This window comes from Alexandromys fortis, unplaced genomic scaffold (genome assembly GCF_014885135.2).
Source record: "Alexandromys fortis isolate MF-2015 unplaced genomic scaffold, M_Fortis_MF-2015_v1.1 scaffold_46, whole genome shotgun sequence".
In the NCBI taxonomy this organism is placed as follows: Eukaryota; Metazoa; Chordata; class Mammalia; order Rodentia; family Cricetidae; genus Alexandromys; species Alexandromys fortis.
The window spans coordinates 7,717,982-7,737,910 of record NW_026067919.1 but is presented as its reverse complement, the minus strand read 5'-3'; the positions used below and the strand labels follow the sequence as shown (position 1 = coordinate 7,737,910).

The window sequence follows — 19,929 nt, the reverse complement described above, 5'->3', positions numbered from 1 at the left end:
ATCTACAGGGCTACAGAGGAAAATTTCATTAGTGTTTTGATTCAATGTCCTTAAGTGGCGCTTACATTTAATGGTAAACTTCAAGATATTGTCTGCTTTATTTTATGCACATCATTGTTTTGCATGCATGTGTATATGTGCACCAAGTGTCCCTGGTGTCCTTGGAGGCTAGAATGGGGTATCACTTCCCCGGAACTAAAGTTACACATGGTTGTAAGGTGATTGCTGGGAACTGAATCTCTTTTACCATGAGATACACAAGGTTTAGGAAAGACTACTATGTTAGTTTATGTGAAATTCTAAAGATTTACACAAAAGTGTCCAATACACTTAATCTAGTACATGTACAGCACTAAATTCAACCCTTAGAGGCCCCAGTCACTCAACAATTTTCTCAGGGACAGCTGAGAGAGCATAAACATGCAACCACCTGGAACTGAAACCAAAGCACAGCAGCCAAGTTCTCAAGGCCTTGCAGCTTTACGTGCCCTCAACGGCTTAATATGATACTATCTATACAAACTCGAGAAAACATGTGACTCTTTTCTTTGGGTTATCCAGTAAAAAAAAAAAAAAAAGTACAAAGTGACATAGGAGTCAGTTAAATTAATAACGATCATTTCCTCTCCCATATACCTACTTTCTATTTAATATTTTGGGCTAAAATGTCAAAAACTTTGGGAGTGAAATGTGGATTTTTAGCAGATCCTTTTCACTAATAAAAATACTTTTTAACTATGCTAACCTACACAGTATCTCTCACATTTCTGCTGAAGGGACAGACCTAATCGACTGCATCTTTGTGTTCTTTTACCCCTTGACTAGCAGTAGAAGTGGCTGCCCAGGGTCATCAGTGAGAGACTGAAGTGGCATAGCTGGGAATCACTGGGAACAGGATCACCACTCGGTAGGGATGACTGAGGGCTGACCAGGGCTCTAAAGTGGGCAGGAGGATTTATAAGGTATCTTGCCAGTCAACATTCCAGCATGGAGGAAGGAGGAGCTAGCAAGTCCCAACTCCCGAGGCACAGCTGATGGCTTTGGGAGAGCACTGTCTGTATTCTTTATGGAGTATTGCCTCTGATAGTTAGCTAAGCTCCAGTGGAAAACCCTACACCAGGGAGAACATGGGCGACAAAAACTGGATAAGGTTATTTTATTTTTAGTCTTTAAAAAGAATACAATGTTGGGAGGGGGTGAAGAGGTAAAAGTAGATCTCGGAGTGCTTAGTGGAATAAATGAGGAGGTGAGAATGGTCAAACCACATTGTATGCAAATAAAAAATTCTTTAAGAATAAAAATACTATATTTAAAAGGCAGAACAATAATCAAAACTAAACTGTACAGAAAAATGAATGTTAACATTAACTCTAGCTCTAGAATGTTTAAAATAAAGCTAGCCCAATTGCTGCCTAATGCTACCTATCCAGACTTCAAAGACGGTGGGCATTTTTCAATACATTACCATGGAGAAGGATGAACTGTCCTTAAAATCGAAAGGCACTAAAATATCATCAGTAACTAATTCAGTAGATTCTACTGAAGGTTTCCCGGTGAGCATGTAAAAGCAATCACAAACATCAAAAGTACCGAAGGAAAGATCAAGCAGGGCCTTATTACGGCAGCAGCCTGGAGAAGAGCTGCACTACCGGTCAAGGGCACCCTACTTGTTCTCTCCTTTCACCTACAGAGTAGTTTTCCCACATCAGCTTAAAAGATCTTAAAGCAATCCAAGAACTGAAAATATCAGTGACAATTTTAAAAGACAATTTTTTTTTGGTATTTTGAGACAAGGTTTCTCTGTGTAACAGTCCTAACTGTCCTGGAACTAGCTCTTGTAGACCAGGCTGGCCTCCAACTCACAGAGATCTGCCTGTCTCTGTCTCCCGAGTGTTGGTTGTTTCTCGAGTGTTGGGATTAAAGGTATGTGCCACCACTGCCCGGCTAAAGATGACTTTTCTGCAGTATGTCTATGGCCCTAGAAATAAAAAGATGCTACTAGCCTGCAAAAACATTCTTTTTCTTATTAAGGCAAAGTAACCAGAGCACCAACCTTGCAGAAAAGGCTCACTGTGATCTGAAGGTGACACAGCCATTTGCCTGCTAATTATTCATATTTCCCACTTCTCATGGAGAAACACAGAATTGGAAAGACCTGCTGCATGTATTCAACATAACAAACTCCATTTACAAGACTGACAATCAGAAAATGGCAAAGCTGCTAAGAATATACAATGTTCAGTCTTCTAGCTGAGAAAACAAGATTAAATAGCTATACACAGAAAAGTCTAAACTATCATCTGTGGTAATTTGAATGTAATTGGTCTCATAATCTCATAGGGAATTAGGATCTATTAGGAGGTATGGCTTTGTTGCTGAGGGTAAGGACTTGCTGGAGGAAGTATGTCACTGTGGCGGGGGGTTGAGGTTTCTTTTGCTCAAGCTTCCCTCAGTGTGACTTTCAGTTGACTTCCAGTTGCCAGCAAGATGTAGCAATCTCAGCTCCAGCACAGTATCTGCCTACATGCCGTCATGTTCCATGTCATGATAACAGGCTGAACCTCTAAACTTCAAATGAGCCACCCCAATTAAATGTTTTCCTTCTAAGAGTTGTTGTGGTCATGGTCTCTCTTCACAGCAATAAAACCCTAACTAAGACAGAAATTGGGACCAGGACCGGGGTATTTCTGTGATAAGCCTGATCGTGGTTTTGTTTAGAATAATATAGACTTTGTGTTAGGAAACCAGTGGAATGCTTTAAGCACTACTTAATGGGCCATACTAGTAGGAGCATGGAAGACAAAGGTGCTAAGACTTATTTGAATTGCCAGGGGCTCACTCAAGAAGTTTCAAAGGAGAAGAATTTTAGTATGTTGCCTATAGCTCTTTCTTGTGATATTTGGTGAAGAAAGTGGTTGCCTTTTGCCCTTATCCAGAGTCTGTCTGAGGCTAAAATGAAGAATTTTGGATTAATTCTCTTGGCAAAAAAAATTCTCAAAACAATCTAGTGCAGACTCTATCATGGGGATATTAGTGGCAACTCTAATGAAGATTTAAAATGAAAAGAAGCAAGTTGAGTAGGGGAAAACTACAAAATGTAAATTTTGAGAAGAAAAAGAGCACTAGAACATGGACTAGAGCTAACTCCTGTATTCAAGGAGATAAATGATAAATGTATTAAGAAATGGGATCAAGGGAGTGGTAATATAAGGGCTAGATCCCACGCAGCTAAGATTCCTATTTGAGAAAAAAGAAACTAAAGTACTGTGTGGGGTTTGTCTAGTTGATTTTTGTTCTTGCTTTGGTCAAGTATTTCCTTGGTATGCTCACTTTCCTGCATTTTGGAATGGTAATGTATATCCTATGTCATTATATGTGGGAAGTATATGATCTGCTTTTTGATTTTTTTACAGGTGATTAGAGTTAGATTGCATGAATCTCATAAGAGACTTTAAACTGTGGTCTTTAAAACATGGTTTAGACTGTAACAGATTATGGGGACTTTTGAAGTTGGACTAAATGCATTTTTCCATATGGCATTATACAAACTTATGGGAGCCAGGGGGTGGAATGTAGTAGTTTGAATGTAACTAGCCCCACAATCTCATAGGAGGTGTCACTATTAGGAGGTATGGCTTTGTTGAAGTAGGAATGGCCATGTTAGAGGAAGTATGTCACTGTGGGGGTGGGTTTTGAGGTTTCCTATGCTCAGGATACCACCCAGTGAGTTGGCCAACTTCCTGTTACCTCTGAGTCAAGATGTAGGACTCTCAGCTTCAGCATCACATCTGCCTGCATGATGCCAGGCTCCCTGCCAAGATGATAATGGACTGAATCCCTGAAACTATAAGTGGGCCCCCTCAATAAAAGGTTTTCATTTATAAGAATTGCTAGTCATGATGTCTCTTCATAGCAATAAAACACCTAACAAAGACATCATCTAATTGAAAAATAATCAGTTATTTCTATAAGATAAATAATGTAAATTTTATACTTCATGCAAAATTATTTTTAATAATATAATTTTCCTATTCTAAAATGAATTCCCTATGTTTGAAACTGTGATTTGGAAAATTCGACTGTTATGAAGAGAAAAAGTCTCTTTTAAGGAGAATAAGAAGTTGCTACACTGTGAGGTCTAAGGCAACAGCAGTGGAGGACAACAGGAGAGGCATCCTTCCATGGTCTAGATTGCCGTAAGAAGACAAACTACCCAGTAACTGTTACAAAGCAATTATGTCCATCAAATCACAGGACTAGCAGTGAGAAGACCTGAAAGTGAGCACAAAGCTGCCCCTGTGCTTTATGGAGCTTGTAAATAAATTACAAAACCACTTCCAACAACATGGAATCAAAAAGAAAACAAAACCCTGACTGGAGCACAAACATAAATTGTACAAACAATCTGGACTAAAGTTTTAAATCATGAGCAGGAGTTGCCAGGTAGATAGGAAGGAGGGAACTCTAAGATGTGAACTGGGACAAGGCCATGGCTAACAAAGAGCTTGATGTTCTGTCATTTAGATGCCATGAGAATGTGGAAAGAACACTGCTGGGAGAACAGGCAAGGCTGGTACCTACAGGAACTTGCCAAGCTATGTAATGCTAGATTATGAGAGCTACTGAGGAATGCTAAGCAGGTCAGAGGATACAGAGTGCTTCAGGAGCTCACTCTGATGGAACCAGTGAGAAATTCAATGAGGGGAAGAAACTCTAAGGAGATGTAGTAAGCTACCATCAGCCCAAGTGAGCAATCACCAACAGCTCAAATAAAGCTTTAAGTGCAAAATGAACATACTTTGGGGGAAGAAGACAGGGCAAACAGATATGAGGAGAGGAAAATTCACAGAATTTCCTGTCATCTGGGCAAGATATCTGGAAAAGTACCTACTAGTCCATGCATTTCATGGCCTTAGCAGCTTACACGACTCATAAGGTAACAAACACCCAAGAACCATTGGGGGATTCAGGAAGCCTCCTGTAGTCACAAATTAGTGAGGCTTAGTACCTTGGAACTTGTGGAGGGTCTGTTAGGACAGTTCTGAAATGCAGACCAGTGTCCAGTGTTCTAATGGGACTCAGCAACTGCAAGTCCACATAGGAGTTTTAGATAAATACATGTCACCATACCATTCTACATATTTTCAGGTCACGTGGTGAAATGTGAGCAATAGGCACTACTCAGGGACTGCAAAGGCATGATGTTCATCATCAGTGATAACCTCAGATACCTATCTAGACTGCTTACAAGGATAACTCGGACCATGGAGCTCCTCATGCAAGCACACTCACACTTCAATTTCCATTGTAGGATTTGTCACACAGTGGTGATTAAATACACGCTTACTATAAAAATGAGCAAGTGAATATTAGCTGTGTATCCAAGAATGATTCAACTGGCCATAAACTAGCAAAGAAGACTGGTTAGATCATTAACAGATAATTAATGATTAAATAAAAATCAACCTCTAAAAGTTAATGAACAAATAATTATGGATAACAGAAAATAAACCTTTTCTTAAAATGTTTGATTTTATTACATATTAACTTCAACAGAAATATCTTTCATAATGACCTATAAGCTTAGCCATCAAGTGCTTTTTCTACTTGAATAGGCATTTCTGGCTCAGGACACTGGGAAAACTATCTCAACAGGAATTTAGCTGTTTCTCTATTCCAGTAGCAACAGTAAAACTATGCATGCAAACCTCTTAAGCACCGGACTTTTTGACACACATCACCTATGATAATTAGAAAGTTAAGCATGAAAAGTTCAAAGTATGGCTCTTTCATAACTGGGCCTGGTAGAATAGTCAAGATATCTATAATATGAAAATAAATTAGTTGCTACAGAACATGAGGTTTCTAGATTCAAATGCATAGTTAAATAACGTTTATCACGGTTATGTGTTTTAAATCAACAGCAGGCATACATGGCCGTTATGGCGAAGTGAAGATTCCTTCAATTTCCTCCTGGACAGAAGAACTGGATTTAGAACATAAAAAGTATTAAAACTTTCCAAAGAATTACCAGATGGCTCCATGATAGAGTTAGTCAAACACAGTATTAGATTACCTAGCATCTATATTCAGACTGATCTAAGTCTGAGTTCTGGATCTAATCCTTACAATCAGTGAGATACTAAGCAAATGATCACAGTGCCCTGAAGTGGAATTTCATAAATAATAGCAAGTCTACTAGGTCTATCTAAGGCTCAGCAACTGCAAGTCTCACATAGAGTTTTGGCACTTACAAATATTGGAAAAATCACAGACAGGGAAGCAGAGGCTCCCTTCTGCCCAAGGGCAGAAACCACAATTCTAAGTTTGAACACAGGTGGACTTCTTTTCCTGAGACTTTGAGTGGAAGGTTTTAGCCTCTTCTTTTGCTAAATGAGGGCACAGACACTTAATGAAGTAAAGTTCAAATTTCACTTTCAGCAAGTGGCAAAGATCCCTTTTTAAACCATCAAAAAATTGAAAATGCAGCACTAAAATGTATTATTGTTATATTACTTAGGTAATAGTTATAAATTCCTGGGCTTTCATAATATTATCTTTTTATAGATATATATTTATATAGTATAATAGATGATTATCTTAACATTTTATAAGCAAGAAATCCACACATAGTTCCTATGTGGTTCTTAGTTGACTCCCCAACCAGACACCAAGCCCAAGCCTGTTGGTGGAGCAGTCTCTCTGGACAGAGGTGGCTCCACAGTGACCACTGGAGGGAACCCTCTCTCATTCCACCCCAGAGGTCTCTAGAATTATCATGTTGGGTTTCATAAGCCTCCTTCCCTTCTAGTCACTAGCAAAAAAGATGGCAGCAAAAATACCAACTCCTCAGTAAAATGTTTCATAGTCTGTAAAGTAGAAAACAGAAAATATTCAAGTATAAAATGCTACTGTTTAACACACATGAAATATCTAAAATCATTTTTTACCTAAATATAGGCTTACTATTATTATTAAATACACTTCAGTACTTCAAAGGAAGATGGAAATGGAGCTACCTGTAACATGCCTGTACAGATCTCATGCATGCACGCTGACATGCACCATGCAAACTGGGAGAAAACAGAAAAGCAAAAGGTGACCATGAGGAAGGTGGTAGGAAAAAATCTGAAATTGTACTGTACCACGCTTTGTCAGAGAAGTAATGGACTAACTTCTCAACTCCTTGCCAAAGGCACAATGGGAGAGCAGAGACAAGAGAGAGACAGGACAAGGGTATCAGAGACCAGACAGAACACCAAGGATTGCCATGACTAGGTGGCAGCCAAAGGTATCTGCTCTGCTTGTGTTTTCCTAGGCATTACTCATTTCTGAACATAGTATACTGCAAATGGTAAAGCATATTTAATAAGTTTATATGCCTTTTATTTGTTAAAGTGGCTTACACCCATAGAAAAGTATGTTTAACACTTCTTACACTCTTATCAAACACTATACTGAAAAGAACTTTGACCCAATTTAATACTAAAATTCCAAAGACCTAAGGAGATTAGCTCCATATAAATCCCTATGAAGAAAGGAAAAAGAAAATATTTTTTAGTAATTAAAAAAAACTTCTAGCACATTATAAAGGCAAATAAATTTAGTATTTGCTAGTTTTATTGTTACAATGGCATTAAAGACCTCTTAAAGGTATAATTGGACCTTAATTTAGAAATATTATAAATTATACATGAAGTTCCACACACCACTGTAAAGACAAATTTTTTAAATAAGCCCCTCTGTGACTAGCTTCAAATGAAACCAATCACGGTTCCCAGTGATTTTTGGAAATCAGGAATACTCTTTTGTCCTTTAGATTTCAAAGCTTAAGGGGACATATGATTTATATGTATGTGTATTATATGTATATAACTACAGAAACATGGAATTCATAGATCCTCTGAGCTTACAGCCAATAAACTGCTTTTAAATTATCACCATGTTTAGGAGTGACTGTCCCGAGGCATAGTCAGTGAGACACAGCTGAATTCATGCAACTATCCCCTAAAGACAGAATCTGTCCCGACCTAGCAGGTGCAGATAGAGCACTCTGGAAAAAAAAAAAAAAACTTCTAAACTGCTTAACAATAATACAGTTCCACTGGTGCAACCAATAGGATAGGGCGTGCAAGTGCAATGCCTCAGCAGCAGCAGCTGGCTTAAGAAACACTCCCACCATCTGCAGAGCAGGCGCCACAAAACGCTTCAGACAGCAAACACTAATTGCTGCACCTGCCACAACTGCAGGTGCTGACAGAAACTAACACGTGTCTAGGCTTCTGGAAAGTCATACTAGACCATGAGTTAGGTGCACATTTCTCATTAACCAAAAAACAACTATGCTAGATAGCATCTGAAATTGACTGCAAAATATATGTATGTATAATATTACAGAAAAATGGCTTAATATACAATTGACTTAGTTCAGTTTCTACAAATTATCCTAGTTTCCATGGTAATCAAAATATTTTATTTTTATGAAAAGTCACTCCCAAAGCAAATTGCTCATAAGAACACAACAGCTGAAGCAACAATGCATATACAATTGATCAAAGTCACATCTTGGAGTCAGTCAGATTGGGCTATGTAAATCAAACCTAGCAGCATGTCTGGAATAGTAATTGCTCCTAGTGAGTGCAGAGGCTTTAGTAAATGATGTCCTTCCAGAGCGCTGCCTGAGGAGGTGCTGGCATGGGTTATACACAAGGATAAGCTGCACTGCAGTACTTTACAAGAACTAGAAGACAAACATTTCATCAGAAACTGCACCCAAGTGATAGATAATTCATTGCCACAAAAAGAGTGGTTTCAAGTTATAGCAACTATGGGAAAAATGTTTACATGATTCAAAAATGTCTAGAACTACAAAAGATCCTTATTTTATGAAAGACTTGAAGGAAACACATAAAATTATTTTAGTTCTTTTAGCTTCTCTATAATGTTTCACTATATTGTGCCAGAGGAAATTTTAAATTTTAAAGAAAAGGTCATCTCCAATAAACTGCAAGATGTAGGCTCTGCCTGGCCAAATTACTATATCACTCTGATTTATTGATTTGTCTGTTTGTTTTTCAAGACAGGGTTTCTCTGATTTAGTGATTTATATCTTTGACTATAAAATTAGGATAATAGCTCTGGAGATCAAGTGATAATTCAAGAAAGATGCTTACATATTCAATTCTATCTTTTTCTTAAATATATGGCTATATTTATAAACTATACATAAAATTTTCAAAATATTTTTAGACATACTTTCCAAAGTGCAATGTTTAATTAGATAGTAATTCCTGAGTCAAATGACAACTCTAATAGTGAGCAGGCTGGTGAAAATAAGCAGGTTAACAGCAGGTGAGGCGGGGACGCCGAATGATCATTATCTGGCTGAACTTAGGAATGGCTCTTGCCCAAGTCTCAGCATCTTCAACAGAAAGCATTCCTGGCAAATGGGTGTAATCCTTAGAGGAAAACACTTAAAATGATAAAGATATTTCTGTAAAAAATATTTTCTATGATGACATAAAATTTATACAAAGCTACCCAAGCTCTGTTTTTCTTCTTATTTTTCACATGTGGTGTGTACATATTTGTATATGCATGTTTTTGCCTGTGCATATGATGCTCAGGGTTGATGCCAGGAATCATTCCTGGTCATTTTTCCACGTAATTCATTGAGGCAAAGTCTCTCAGCCAAATCCCAAGCTCATTTATATTGCTAGTCTGCTAAGTAGGTTGCTCTGTGGACCCCTGTGTACTCTTTCTAAGGCTGGAATTGAAGGAGGACCAGCAGACCCACCAATATTTACAAGGGTTTCTCAGTCTCAGAACTCAGGTCCTCATGCTTAAGTGTCTTAGCTGCTAAATCGCGTTCCCAGCTCCTGTCGCAGGTTTTTAAGTCTCCATATTTAAAGTTGGTATATTAACCCAATATTCACTCAGACTTATATGGAAGACATATTTAGGGACTTCGCTATCGCAAGCTGCTAACATTTTTAGAAAAAAAATTAAGTCACTACAGAAAAAAATGATTATACTATGTTCTAAAAGAAAGTACTATTTAAGAATCTTCTGACTGACCCTGTCTCAAAAAACCAAAAATAAAAAAAAAAATCTTCTGACTGAATATGTGCTTTCATCCAATAAATATATACTGGGCTGGGATGCAAAATAAATTTATCATCACTTTTCAAAATTATGTTAAGTGTTACCTGAAGGTTACACAATAAAAGGAAAAAACAAAAACTATAAATTCTGTGATTTCAATGTAATTCAGGTAAATATAATTATTATTAGAATATAAATTTAGACATCAAGCAACACATCCAGAAATTGCTAGATGGATGGGACAGATGAAGATGTACTTCATATAGTCTGCTTCCTTTCCTTCCTATCTAAGATGTTTCACAGAGAAGTCAGAGACACAGAGAATTTCTAAGTTCTTTCACGTAACATAACCAAGAGAAAATTCTGAAAGGGATGTTAGGTGTAGCAACAAATGGATGTTGTTCTTAAATATGATTTTGAGGCACCAAGTGTGGCAATAGACTCCTCTATGTGCAAGAAGCAATTCTTACTGTGCCTCAGGTCACTCATCACTCAATCCACTGCAGGTGGACATGAGAGTAGAAGCAGTGACCACTGCCAGTGAACCAAGTCTCCACTGAAAACAGGAAGGTCTCCATATACCTAAACAGAAACTATTCTCTGCTAGCCTGTAAAAATTTTCATGGAAATCAGAAGAAAAACAGCACAAAGTAAACATCAGTATTCATTTTTATAATAAAAATTTTCACAAAAATATAAATATTTTCAAAGAAAATCATGTAAAAGTCAAGAACTTCTATACTTACCACCATTTCCTAAAGTTATTTTTAAATTTAGCAAGGTGATTTCTGGCCAGTGCAGCTTTGTGAAATGGCCTGGGTTACACACTCTACAAGCTTAGGACAGGCTATCATCACTGGACTATCTACTCTTACAATCAAACCAGACCGCCATTACTGATGGCTCAGCCACAACTCCTGACCTTTGCACTGATGATCAACACAGTGCACCCTAGTCAACGCTCGTGTAGGCATCAGAAAGAACTTTTTAAATGAAACATTATAATGAAAGAGAAACTTCGTAACTCCCTTCTATTATTTATAATCAACTCTATAAAAATTGAGTGCTGGGAACCACACACTAATATGTATAAACAGGCATTATCTGGTGGAATGTTCATTTAGTATACCAAAAAAAAAAAATCTATTTTTGTTGTTGTTGTTTTGCCTTTTTAAGACAGGATTTTTCTGTATGGGTTTGGATCCTGTCCTGGAACTGCCTGACCTCAAACTCACAGAGATCTGCCAGCTTCTGCCTCCTGAGTGCTGGGATTGTGAGTCACCATGGCCCAGGCCAAAAAAAAAAAAAAAAAAAAAAAAAAAAAAAGCGCTATTCTTACACTCTCTGTAAAATCACTGGATTCATTCCTATGATTTGATGGCCTTACTTCATTACACAAATGGGGGAGGGGTATAAAAATAAGCTTTGTTACCACACTGCATCATCTATCCACAGGTGACTCTCAGACAGTGCATTGTTAAAACATATATCTCTTCCAGAAGAACCTCTTAAACTCAGTGAGGGTTGCTGAAGGATGTGGAACAACCCTGGAGCTCTGGTTCAACAAGACTCCTATGAGCATCTCTAGAGAAAGACACATCCACCCATCCCTGAGTGGCTAGGATTAAGGCATACAACTGATCCCTACTTTTTTTCCTAATCTGGAGATGCAAAAAGAGGTTTGACCTAGAAAAATCAATAATCAGTTTTGATCAAAACACTGCAGCACACAATCAGAACCTAACAGCACTGAATCCATGAGGAAGAAGAAAAACTGCCAACAGAAGGCTGTGGCCAGAGGAAAGGTTAAGACTCTAGAACTATTCCAGTTAAATTAGCAAGAGGGATAATTCCAGATACATGATTTAAAAATATACTTTTTAAAAAAGCTCCATTTGCAATACAGGATACTTAACCTTACTTCAATTTCATATTGCAGTAGTGGAGAGATGACAAGGGAACACGTGGGAGGGGAGGAGATAAAGGGGGCCTTCAGTGGGCACAGAGGCAGGTGAGCTAATAAGAGATAAAACCGTCAAGCACTGCTAGCTAATGAGGACAAGCCTCAGAATCCATCACTTACTAATCATTTTCCTATTATCACTAGCAATTCTGCGTGGTTCCCCATATGCTATGGGTTTTAAACAGAAGAAATGGATGCAGCGTCTCTAGAAGTGAAACAGAGAAGACAGTACCACATTATTCCTCTTCTCTGCTCCATACAAGAGAAACAGCTGCAGAATTACCTGTTATAGTCCACAGGCTCTACAGACTCTTTATTTTTCATCAAAACAAAAATCACGGAAGGAAAGGAGAGGCACCAACCAAACCCTGTCTGATGGAGGTGGGTCTTGTATCGCCGCTCCTAATGCAACACCTGTCTTATCTAGAACTCATGTTAATTATTTACAAGACAATTTTTAAAAAAATGAATTTTATATCCTTAGATAAAAATCCCCTTTGGACTTATGATATTTCACATAAGGAAAATTAGTGAAAAAAATGGTATGAATCACAATTAGAATAAATCCATGGAGGAGGTATAGAACTAACTCTGATGACTATTTTACATTAATAATAACTTTTTGGGGGAGGATGTGACTTTTCAAAAAAGATAAAATACAGCCAACTTACCAGGTACACTTAAATACACAATCTAACGCAGTCAACATGTGAGGAAGGTCTAGTGATAACTGAGTCATTAAATGTTAGTAAACATGCATATTCGAAGTCATTGCTTCTGTGCTGTGAAGCAGCTAACAAATTATAAAGACATATTAGTGGTTAAAAAATGGGGGGGGGCTTGAAAATTTTTAAACGATTTTTAGAAGGCAGTTAAATACAATCAAAGCCTTTGATTAGGAAATATTTAAAGAAGTGTGCAATGGTCTAGTAAGCCTGATCCCTAAACAGTATGCATCTGTCCATCAAATGTGTGGATAATGTGCCCATTTTATAAATAAGTAAGTAAAAAACAATTTCATTCACATCTTTCATGATCTTGATAAGATCTAATTAAAGACAGATGCATGTCAGTAGGTCTAGGGTCACCAGCAGAAGGTTTCAACAGTGTTAAGGTGAAATTAACCTCTGACAGCTTTCAGGGCATAAGTGGAGGTTTGTTTGCATGCGTCAAAGAAGTGTTAAGAGAGCAGACCAGAGGGAGTGCTCCCTAGCAGGTGCCTGCAGATAGCTCAGGAGGGAAAAGAAGGTACTTGGGAAGGACAGGTCATGCAGACGGGAAATACCATGAAGGGGAAGCCAGAGCAGGATGGGAGTGAGAGACACAGACTCACTCTGTCTGCGGTGCGGTGGAACAGTCCGTGGCATCCCCTGGAATGAGCCCTGCCAAGGAGAGAAGGAGGGAGCAGAATACCCACCCTGTGCAGAAAGAGATGGGGTAGGGAGGCATAATAAAGAAGGGAACCAGAGAAACCAATGATACATTTGTTTTCGCTTCAAATAACAAAGCAACAGTGTTAATTAGAATTACATTTCATTTTTAACGTACAGGCAGCTCAAATTATTAACACATCAGAATTCAAAATCTAGTTGTCAAATATTTGGACAGAAAATATCATTCTATTCTTTGTAATCAACACACAAATAAGCCTTTCTGGTAGGCAGTAACTCCATCATCATATATCTTTTAAAGTATCAAATTATCTACTATTTATTTTTCATAACAAGAATTATAAAAGGGAGGATAAATTAATGTATAAAGGATGTACTGATATACAGAAAACATTAATTTATGAATCAGGAGATCAAACATTACCAAACAAAAACCTTTATTTATTTTCAAGTCATAGATTTTCAAAAGATCAGAACATAAAATAAAGCTATGGTTAGAAATAATTAGTATATTGTGACAATAAAGTCTTACAAAGTGTGACATGCAAACCATAGGGGATGCATACTCTTTAATATGGATAACTAATAGCTCCTTTATTTAACTTAATCATGGTTTATCAAAATTGGAAGGCTTCTGTATGTCAGACGTTGAACATCACAGAGTCAAAAGCACATTTTGCCTCAACTCTCCACTGTAGCCAAACAAAAACCTATCAACAGATAAAACTACAAAACACAAATGAAATGGTTTTGGTACTAGCAATTTTGGTGCTGTATCTTTTGTTTTCTATTGCACCACAACAAACACTGTTTCTTCCAACAAATATTCTAAAAGTTTCAAAAGTATCTTCCATAGGCCTGGTATAAACCCAAATTGAATGCCAGACATTTATAAACAGACTAATTAGTAGATAGCTATAATAGCAGGTATAATTTGTATTGTCCTTGAAAAACAGTTCCACTGAGTTACTGATTTTATATCTAAATACAAAATGCAAAACACAACTGTTGTAAAAGAACCGCATAAGACATAAACAATCAATTCTTGTGTGAAGACTTTTGCCTGTCTGAATGTGATGTCTCAAAGGCAGAGGTGGCTCCTGCCAGTGTTTATCAATCTAGTTGATACATCCTATATTCACAACTCAATATATAAAAATGATTAATATTATACCATACAAAAGCAATTGTGTGACACCTCACAAATGTTACTTGTTCAAATATTGATATGTGTGTGTATCTTCACACATACACCAACCTATGTGAATGACAAATATAAATACAACAAGAAATAAATTAATAAGACTCCTTGGCAAAGAAATAAACCCTCTAATTCTCCTTGATTATCTATCTCCAAATATACACATAAATATCTGAGTTGTAATATGGCACCTCTCAGGGGGCAGGAAGGTGGCAAATCGGAGTGTAAAGTTAGGACAGTCCTGCAGAAATATTAACCAGTGCTGCTGCCCAGGCTCTGATCAGGAAAGCACATGAGACAGTTTACTCAAAAGACAAATCTATGAAAGACCCTGTTGTTTTAGTTACTTTGATATACTATTTCCCAGGCCAAGGAAAAAGAAACAGGTTTCTTGCTAGTAAAACTACACAACTTAATAAACATTAACTTTTAGAAGTCACATACATTTGATATGCTTTTTGTGATGCAACTTTGGTAGTTTTCTAATTTTACAAAAATGTAAAGGGAAAGCTTGACTCAGTAAGTCGACAGCACACGCACCTACTTCTCAGAGAAGTGACTGCTGAGGGCACCATATTCCTCTTTGTGTTCTGATATGTTATATATGTCTCTATTATATGCAATAATATAAACTGTCATTCGGTATTAGAAATAACTCCAATAGAACATTCTGAAATGTATGCCCGATCTTTTTTGCCATGTCTGTCTCATGTGTAACAGCCAGCTATTAATCCAAAAGAGAAAAGTAGAATTAGGTCCAACTGTGAAGAAGTTGTAACATGTACAAGCCTTTCCATGCAACATAACAGTCTGGATTCCCACACTTGGTTGACAGTAAATCAGGTTAGCTGATTATGTGACAGGACACATAGATCCTTTAGACCTTCTCTGTTGTGTGACGGACATTGGAGGTTAATTTTTTTTAATTATTTAAATTAAAGTGTTTAAACAAATGCTGGTTGGTAAAAAGAATTATGTCCCGGGAATTTTGGAATTTAATGTGCAAATGACTTTCTATCATTAAATGCCTTTAAAACAATATTAGAAGTTTCCAGAAGAATAGAATTCAGTCTCTGTCCCATGTTTTTTTTTTACCCAAATTATTTTTGCAATTTTTTAAATTAAAGATAACCACATCATTTCTCTCCTTCTACTAACTCGCTCCATATGTTCAATTATTCTCACGTTCATGGTGTCTTTTTCTTTTATTGCTATTAAGTATTAAACAATGCTGCTCTTAAGAAGAGGCTAGTGCATGATCAGTAGAGCTGTCTTTAAAAAGAGCAACACAGTCTGCTAAACACACAGCCTGGCTTTGCAACTGTAGCCATCCTTTCCCGTCAGCCTACAAGCACCGGGATCAACTGGACTGTACCAACCACAGCTGGCTCTATACCATATAAATGAGCTTTTGGCCATGTTTGGTGCTGCAACCCTTTAATTTCCAAATTTAGGAAACAGAGGTATGTGGAACTCTATCAAGTCCAAGGTCACCCCGTCTACATCAGGCAGCAGGGCTAAGTAGTGAAACCATGTCTCAAACAAAAACAAAATAAAATGAACTTTGGTTTCTCTCCCACAGCATTCCTGAGTCATGCCAAGTATCTGAATGAGTTGCTTCTCAGTTTTAGCTTCCTTGTGTGCAGGGAAAGGAGAGTGCTGGCATCTAAGTCTACTGTTCCACCACAGTAAGCAGGAACCTGGCAGGTTGATGCTGTCTTTGTACACACTCAGCGAACAGAGCTTGGCACAGAAGAATAAGCACACGGGCATCTATCTTGTGCTTTCCTTTTTCGCTCCTCTCCTTCTTTGCTTATTATTTCTTGTGCGTTCTCTATTTCTGATATCCTACTTGTAGCCATTAGATGCCCAATCCCACTCAGACAAATCTCCAGAGGAAATTCATGTTGGCTTCAAAATGTTAGCGTTTCCTCCATTCTGCTGTCACTGGTAGCCATCTACTGAGGTGTCCGTCTATTACCTCCCCATTTCTTTCCACCTCCTAAATAGCTTCAAACAAACCCCAGTCAGTTAGTCTCTCAGGCACTATCCTTTCCCAACTTTCACTGCACTCAGATTTCTTCATGTCTGGATAATGTTCAAATGGAATTCTCACAGAAAGCCCATGTAGATGCTATAATCAAATGACTGTAGAACATCAAAAGCACTGCAATGTCCCAAGATGTTAGGAGAAAATATGAAAAGACAGATCATAATCTGCAACCTTCTCAAAGGCTTTAATTTTTAAAATTTTACTAATACTAGAATATTTAACTGACCTTTTCATTTTTAAATTTTCTGCCTAAAAAACCTACAGATTGTCAAACAAGGACTGTGCTGCACTCCCACATCTGTATCACCTATGCCTGTCTAAATAAGCTAGACTCCTCCTTTAAAAAGAACATCTGGCTGACGAGGGAGGGGCACTTGACTGGGGGAGGGGGAGGGAAAGGGGAGGCAGCGGTGGGGAAGAGACAGAAATCTTTAATAAATAAATAAAAATAAATAAATATCTGGAACAACATATACTTTTTGAATGAAAAGAAAAGCACTATAATTACAGGAACTATTTCCAACATAACGCATTTCAAGTGCAATCCATTGAGCACAGGAAAAGATCACAGGGTAAATTTGTTACTAACTTTATACTTAAGTATTATTGAAGTAAATAAGCAAGCATTTATTTACTCATTGAGTGAAACTTCATTAAACTACATTATTCACAGATTACATTTTCTGACTTGTACTTACATGAGCTCTCACACTAACTTCACTGCTTTCCTCAGTACACATCTATGCCACACCCTCCTGTGAACTTAATACTGCCAAGCCCTCTCCTACCTCTGCCTTCACCAGCTGTTCTGTACTTAGAGACATTTCATTCCTTCCATTCTAATCTTCAAAACCTCTCATCCTGCATGGCTGTTCAGTGTGCTTTGGGGTAAGGAACCAATGACCAGTAGTCAGGAGTCTTAAGTTATAGTCCTGTCTCAGCCATTTCTTTACTATAAAAACTGTGTAGGCCATTTAATATTCCTTAATTTTTATTTCTATCTATGAAACAAAGGAATGATGTGGCCAGGTGATAACTGTTAAAAAATAATAATGGAGAAAGCTGAAGTCTGAGCTTTTGATAGTACTTGGTTAAACACCTGACCTTTACTTCCCCCAAGATCACTGTAAAAAATTAACTCGGGGTTGTACTGAGTAGGTTCTGCACCAGTTCCTTTTATCCAGAGTAAGGAGGCAGGTTAATATTCTGTTTCCAAAGCAATGAGGTTAGGGGAGCCAGGGTGCTTATGCAGTTTAAGGACTTCCATAAAGATACAAAGTGAAGCTTCTTATACTTAACAGCAAAGCTAATCAAGGATGTTTAAAATTACAAACACTTGGGGGCTGGAGAGATGTCTCAGTGGTTAAGAGAACAGGCTGCTCTTCCAGAGGTCCTGAGTTCAATTCCCAGCACCCACATGGTGGCTCGCAATCTGTAATGAGATCTGGCGCCCTCTTCTGGCGTGCAGGCATACATGAAAACAGAACACTGTATGTATAATAAAGAAATAAATTTAAAAAAAAAAACAAACACTCTGTGGAAATATTGGAGACCATGGAAAGATCAAATGCCCATGTAGAGGTGCTGGGCATAATACTTTTCTACACCCTTTAACATCAAAGTTGAATTAGGTTATCTTTGCCTAAGTATTTCATTTGCTTTGAGTCCTACCTTTACCATCCTTCACCAAGCTAAGCTCTTGATTTGCCCAGACCTTCCATATCCTCCACACTCCAGAGAACTTGCCCTGGTTTATATTAGTGAGTCGGTAGTTCCCTCAGCTATTTAGGAACCAGTGAGCTTGCATTTATCTGTGCATTTCCTTTTCTCATTCCTCACTCTTCCTCCAAGAACCACAGTGAAAGATCTTTAAACAAGCTAATTTCTATCATCATATCATCCCACATACAGAGAAGACAATTACACATTATATGGAAAGAAACAAAGTAAAAATTTTATAAAATCTAAGTTGAACTGACTATATTAACCTATTTTCTATTCATTTGTATTACTGGGATTCTGCTGCAATTTAGAACACAAAAGGAATCTCAAAGTGTACCCAGCATTCTCTTATTAACAGGAGCCTATTACCTACTCCATATAATGGGATAACGACTGATATTCTAAAGTGAGTTTCAGGTACTCAGAGTGAATAATACGGTACTTTTAGCACTAAATATATTTTGATACATAACACTTTCAAACACAACAAACAATATTTAGATGGTTATTTCCTATTGTTTCAAATAAGTCATACCCTAACTATGTTTTCACAGATTAATATTTCCTAATTTCCTGAACAGTTTGTAATTATAATAATAAAACCTATTTGGAAAAGTTTCAGCACAAAAAGGAATATACTACATCATACACCTTCAAAGTGAGACATAATGTACAAGTGGGACCACGTTATTACTACTCCCACAAAAACATGCAATGAGAAAAGAGTAGACACTTAAATAAGATGGGCCACAATATGCAGAATGGAAAAGCTACTACAAGCACATTCACTTGTATAGCGCACAAAAGAGCAGCTATGGAAAGCACATAACACCCAGGAGACGAGGGACAAGCAGCTCATCTAAAAAAAAAAAACCATAGCTATGGCAGGTTCAAAATTATTAGTGGTTAGGTTAAAAAAATCAAAGCAACACAATAAAATAGCAAAGGACAAAAGCCAGAACAGGTGACTTACAGGGAGTCTTCTCCAGGGCGTCTGGGTGTATTTATCAGCATATGTACACTTTTCCTCTTTAGATTTCTGGTGACAGTTCTAGTGACAGAACAAAACCACAGATGTTTAAAATGGTTTTATTCTACACATACAGGCAGTTAGAGGCTGTGTTAAGAACAAGCCGTATCACCAAGCTGCACAGTGCAATGCAGTTCTGGCTCCTTCCATGACAGACATGCCTACATCAAACATCAAGGTGTATTCAGTTGTCTTCTCTTTTTCAGGGACTAGATTTGAGATAAAGCCAGAGAACTACAATATTTCTCTTGACAATCTTTTAAACTGTCTAAAAAACTCAGTATGTATAATTTCATGCATATAAAAAATATATATATCACTTAAATATAGAATATATGCAGCAAATAAAGGCATAAAAAATACTTTTGAAAAATTATATCTCTTCTCTGATTTATTTTGATCCTGTTGTAAAGTATTGCCCTCCACCCTAACTGCCGTGACATTCATCAGATGTGACTACTTGCA

The 19,929-nt window shown here is 37.5% G+C and overlaps 1 protein-coding gene across 6 annotated transcripts in view; it reads right to left on the bottom strand.

Annotated features, from left to right (window-relative positions):
- Window positions 1-19,929, bottom strand: part of Ccser2 (coiled-coil serine rich protein 2) — a 111,525-nt gene that overhangs the window by 5,101 nt on the left and 86,495 nt on the right. For 2 of the 6 annotated variants that reach the window (XM_050140705.1, XM_050140711.1), the window contains one exon: window positions 19,408-19,485. The exons of 2 other annotated variants lie outside the window; for them this stretch is intronic. In XM_050140705.1, the coding sequence (XP_049996662.1) occupies window positions 19,408-19,485 (78 nt within the window). Of the gene's footprint in view, window positions 1-13,352; window positions 13,486-19,407; window positions 19,486-19,929 lie in introns of all 6 variants that reach the window. 2 more of the 6 variants (XM_050140708.1, XM_050140709.1) reach the window with 2 other exon arrangements.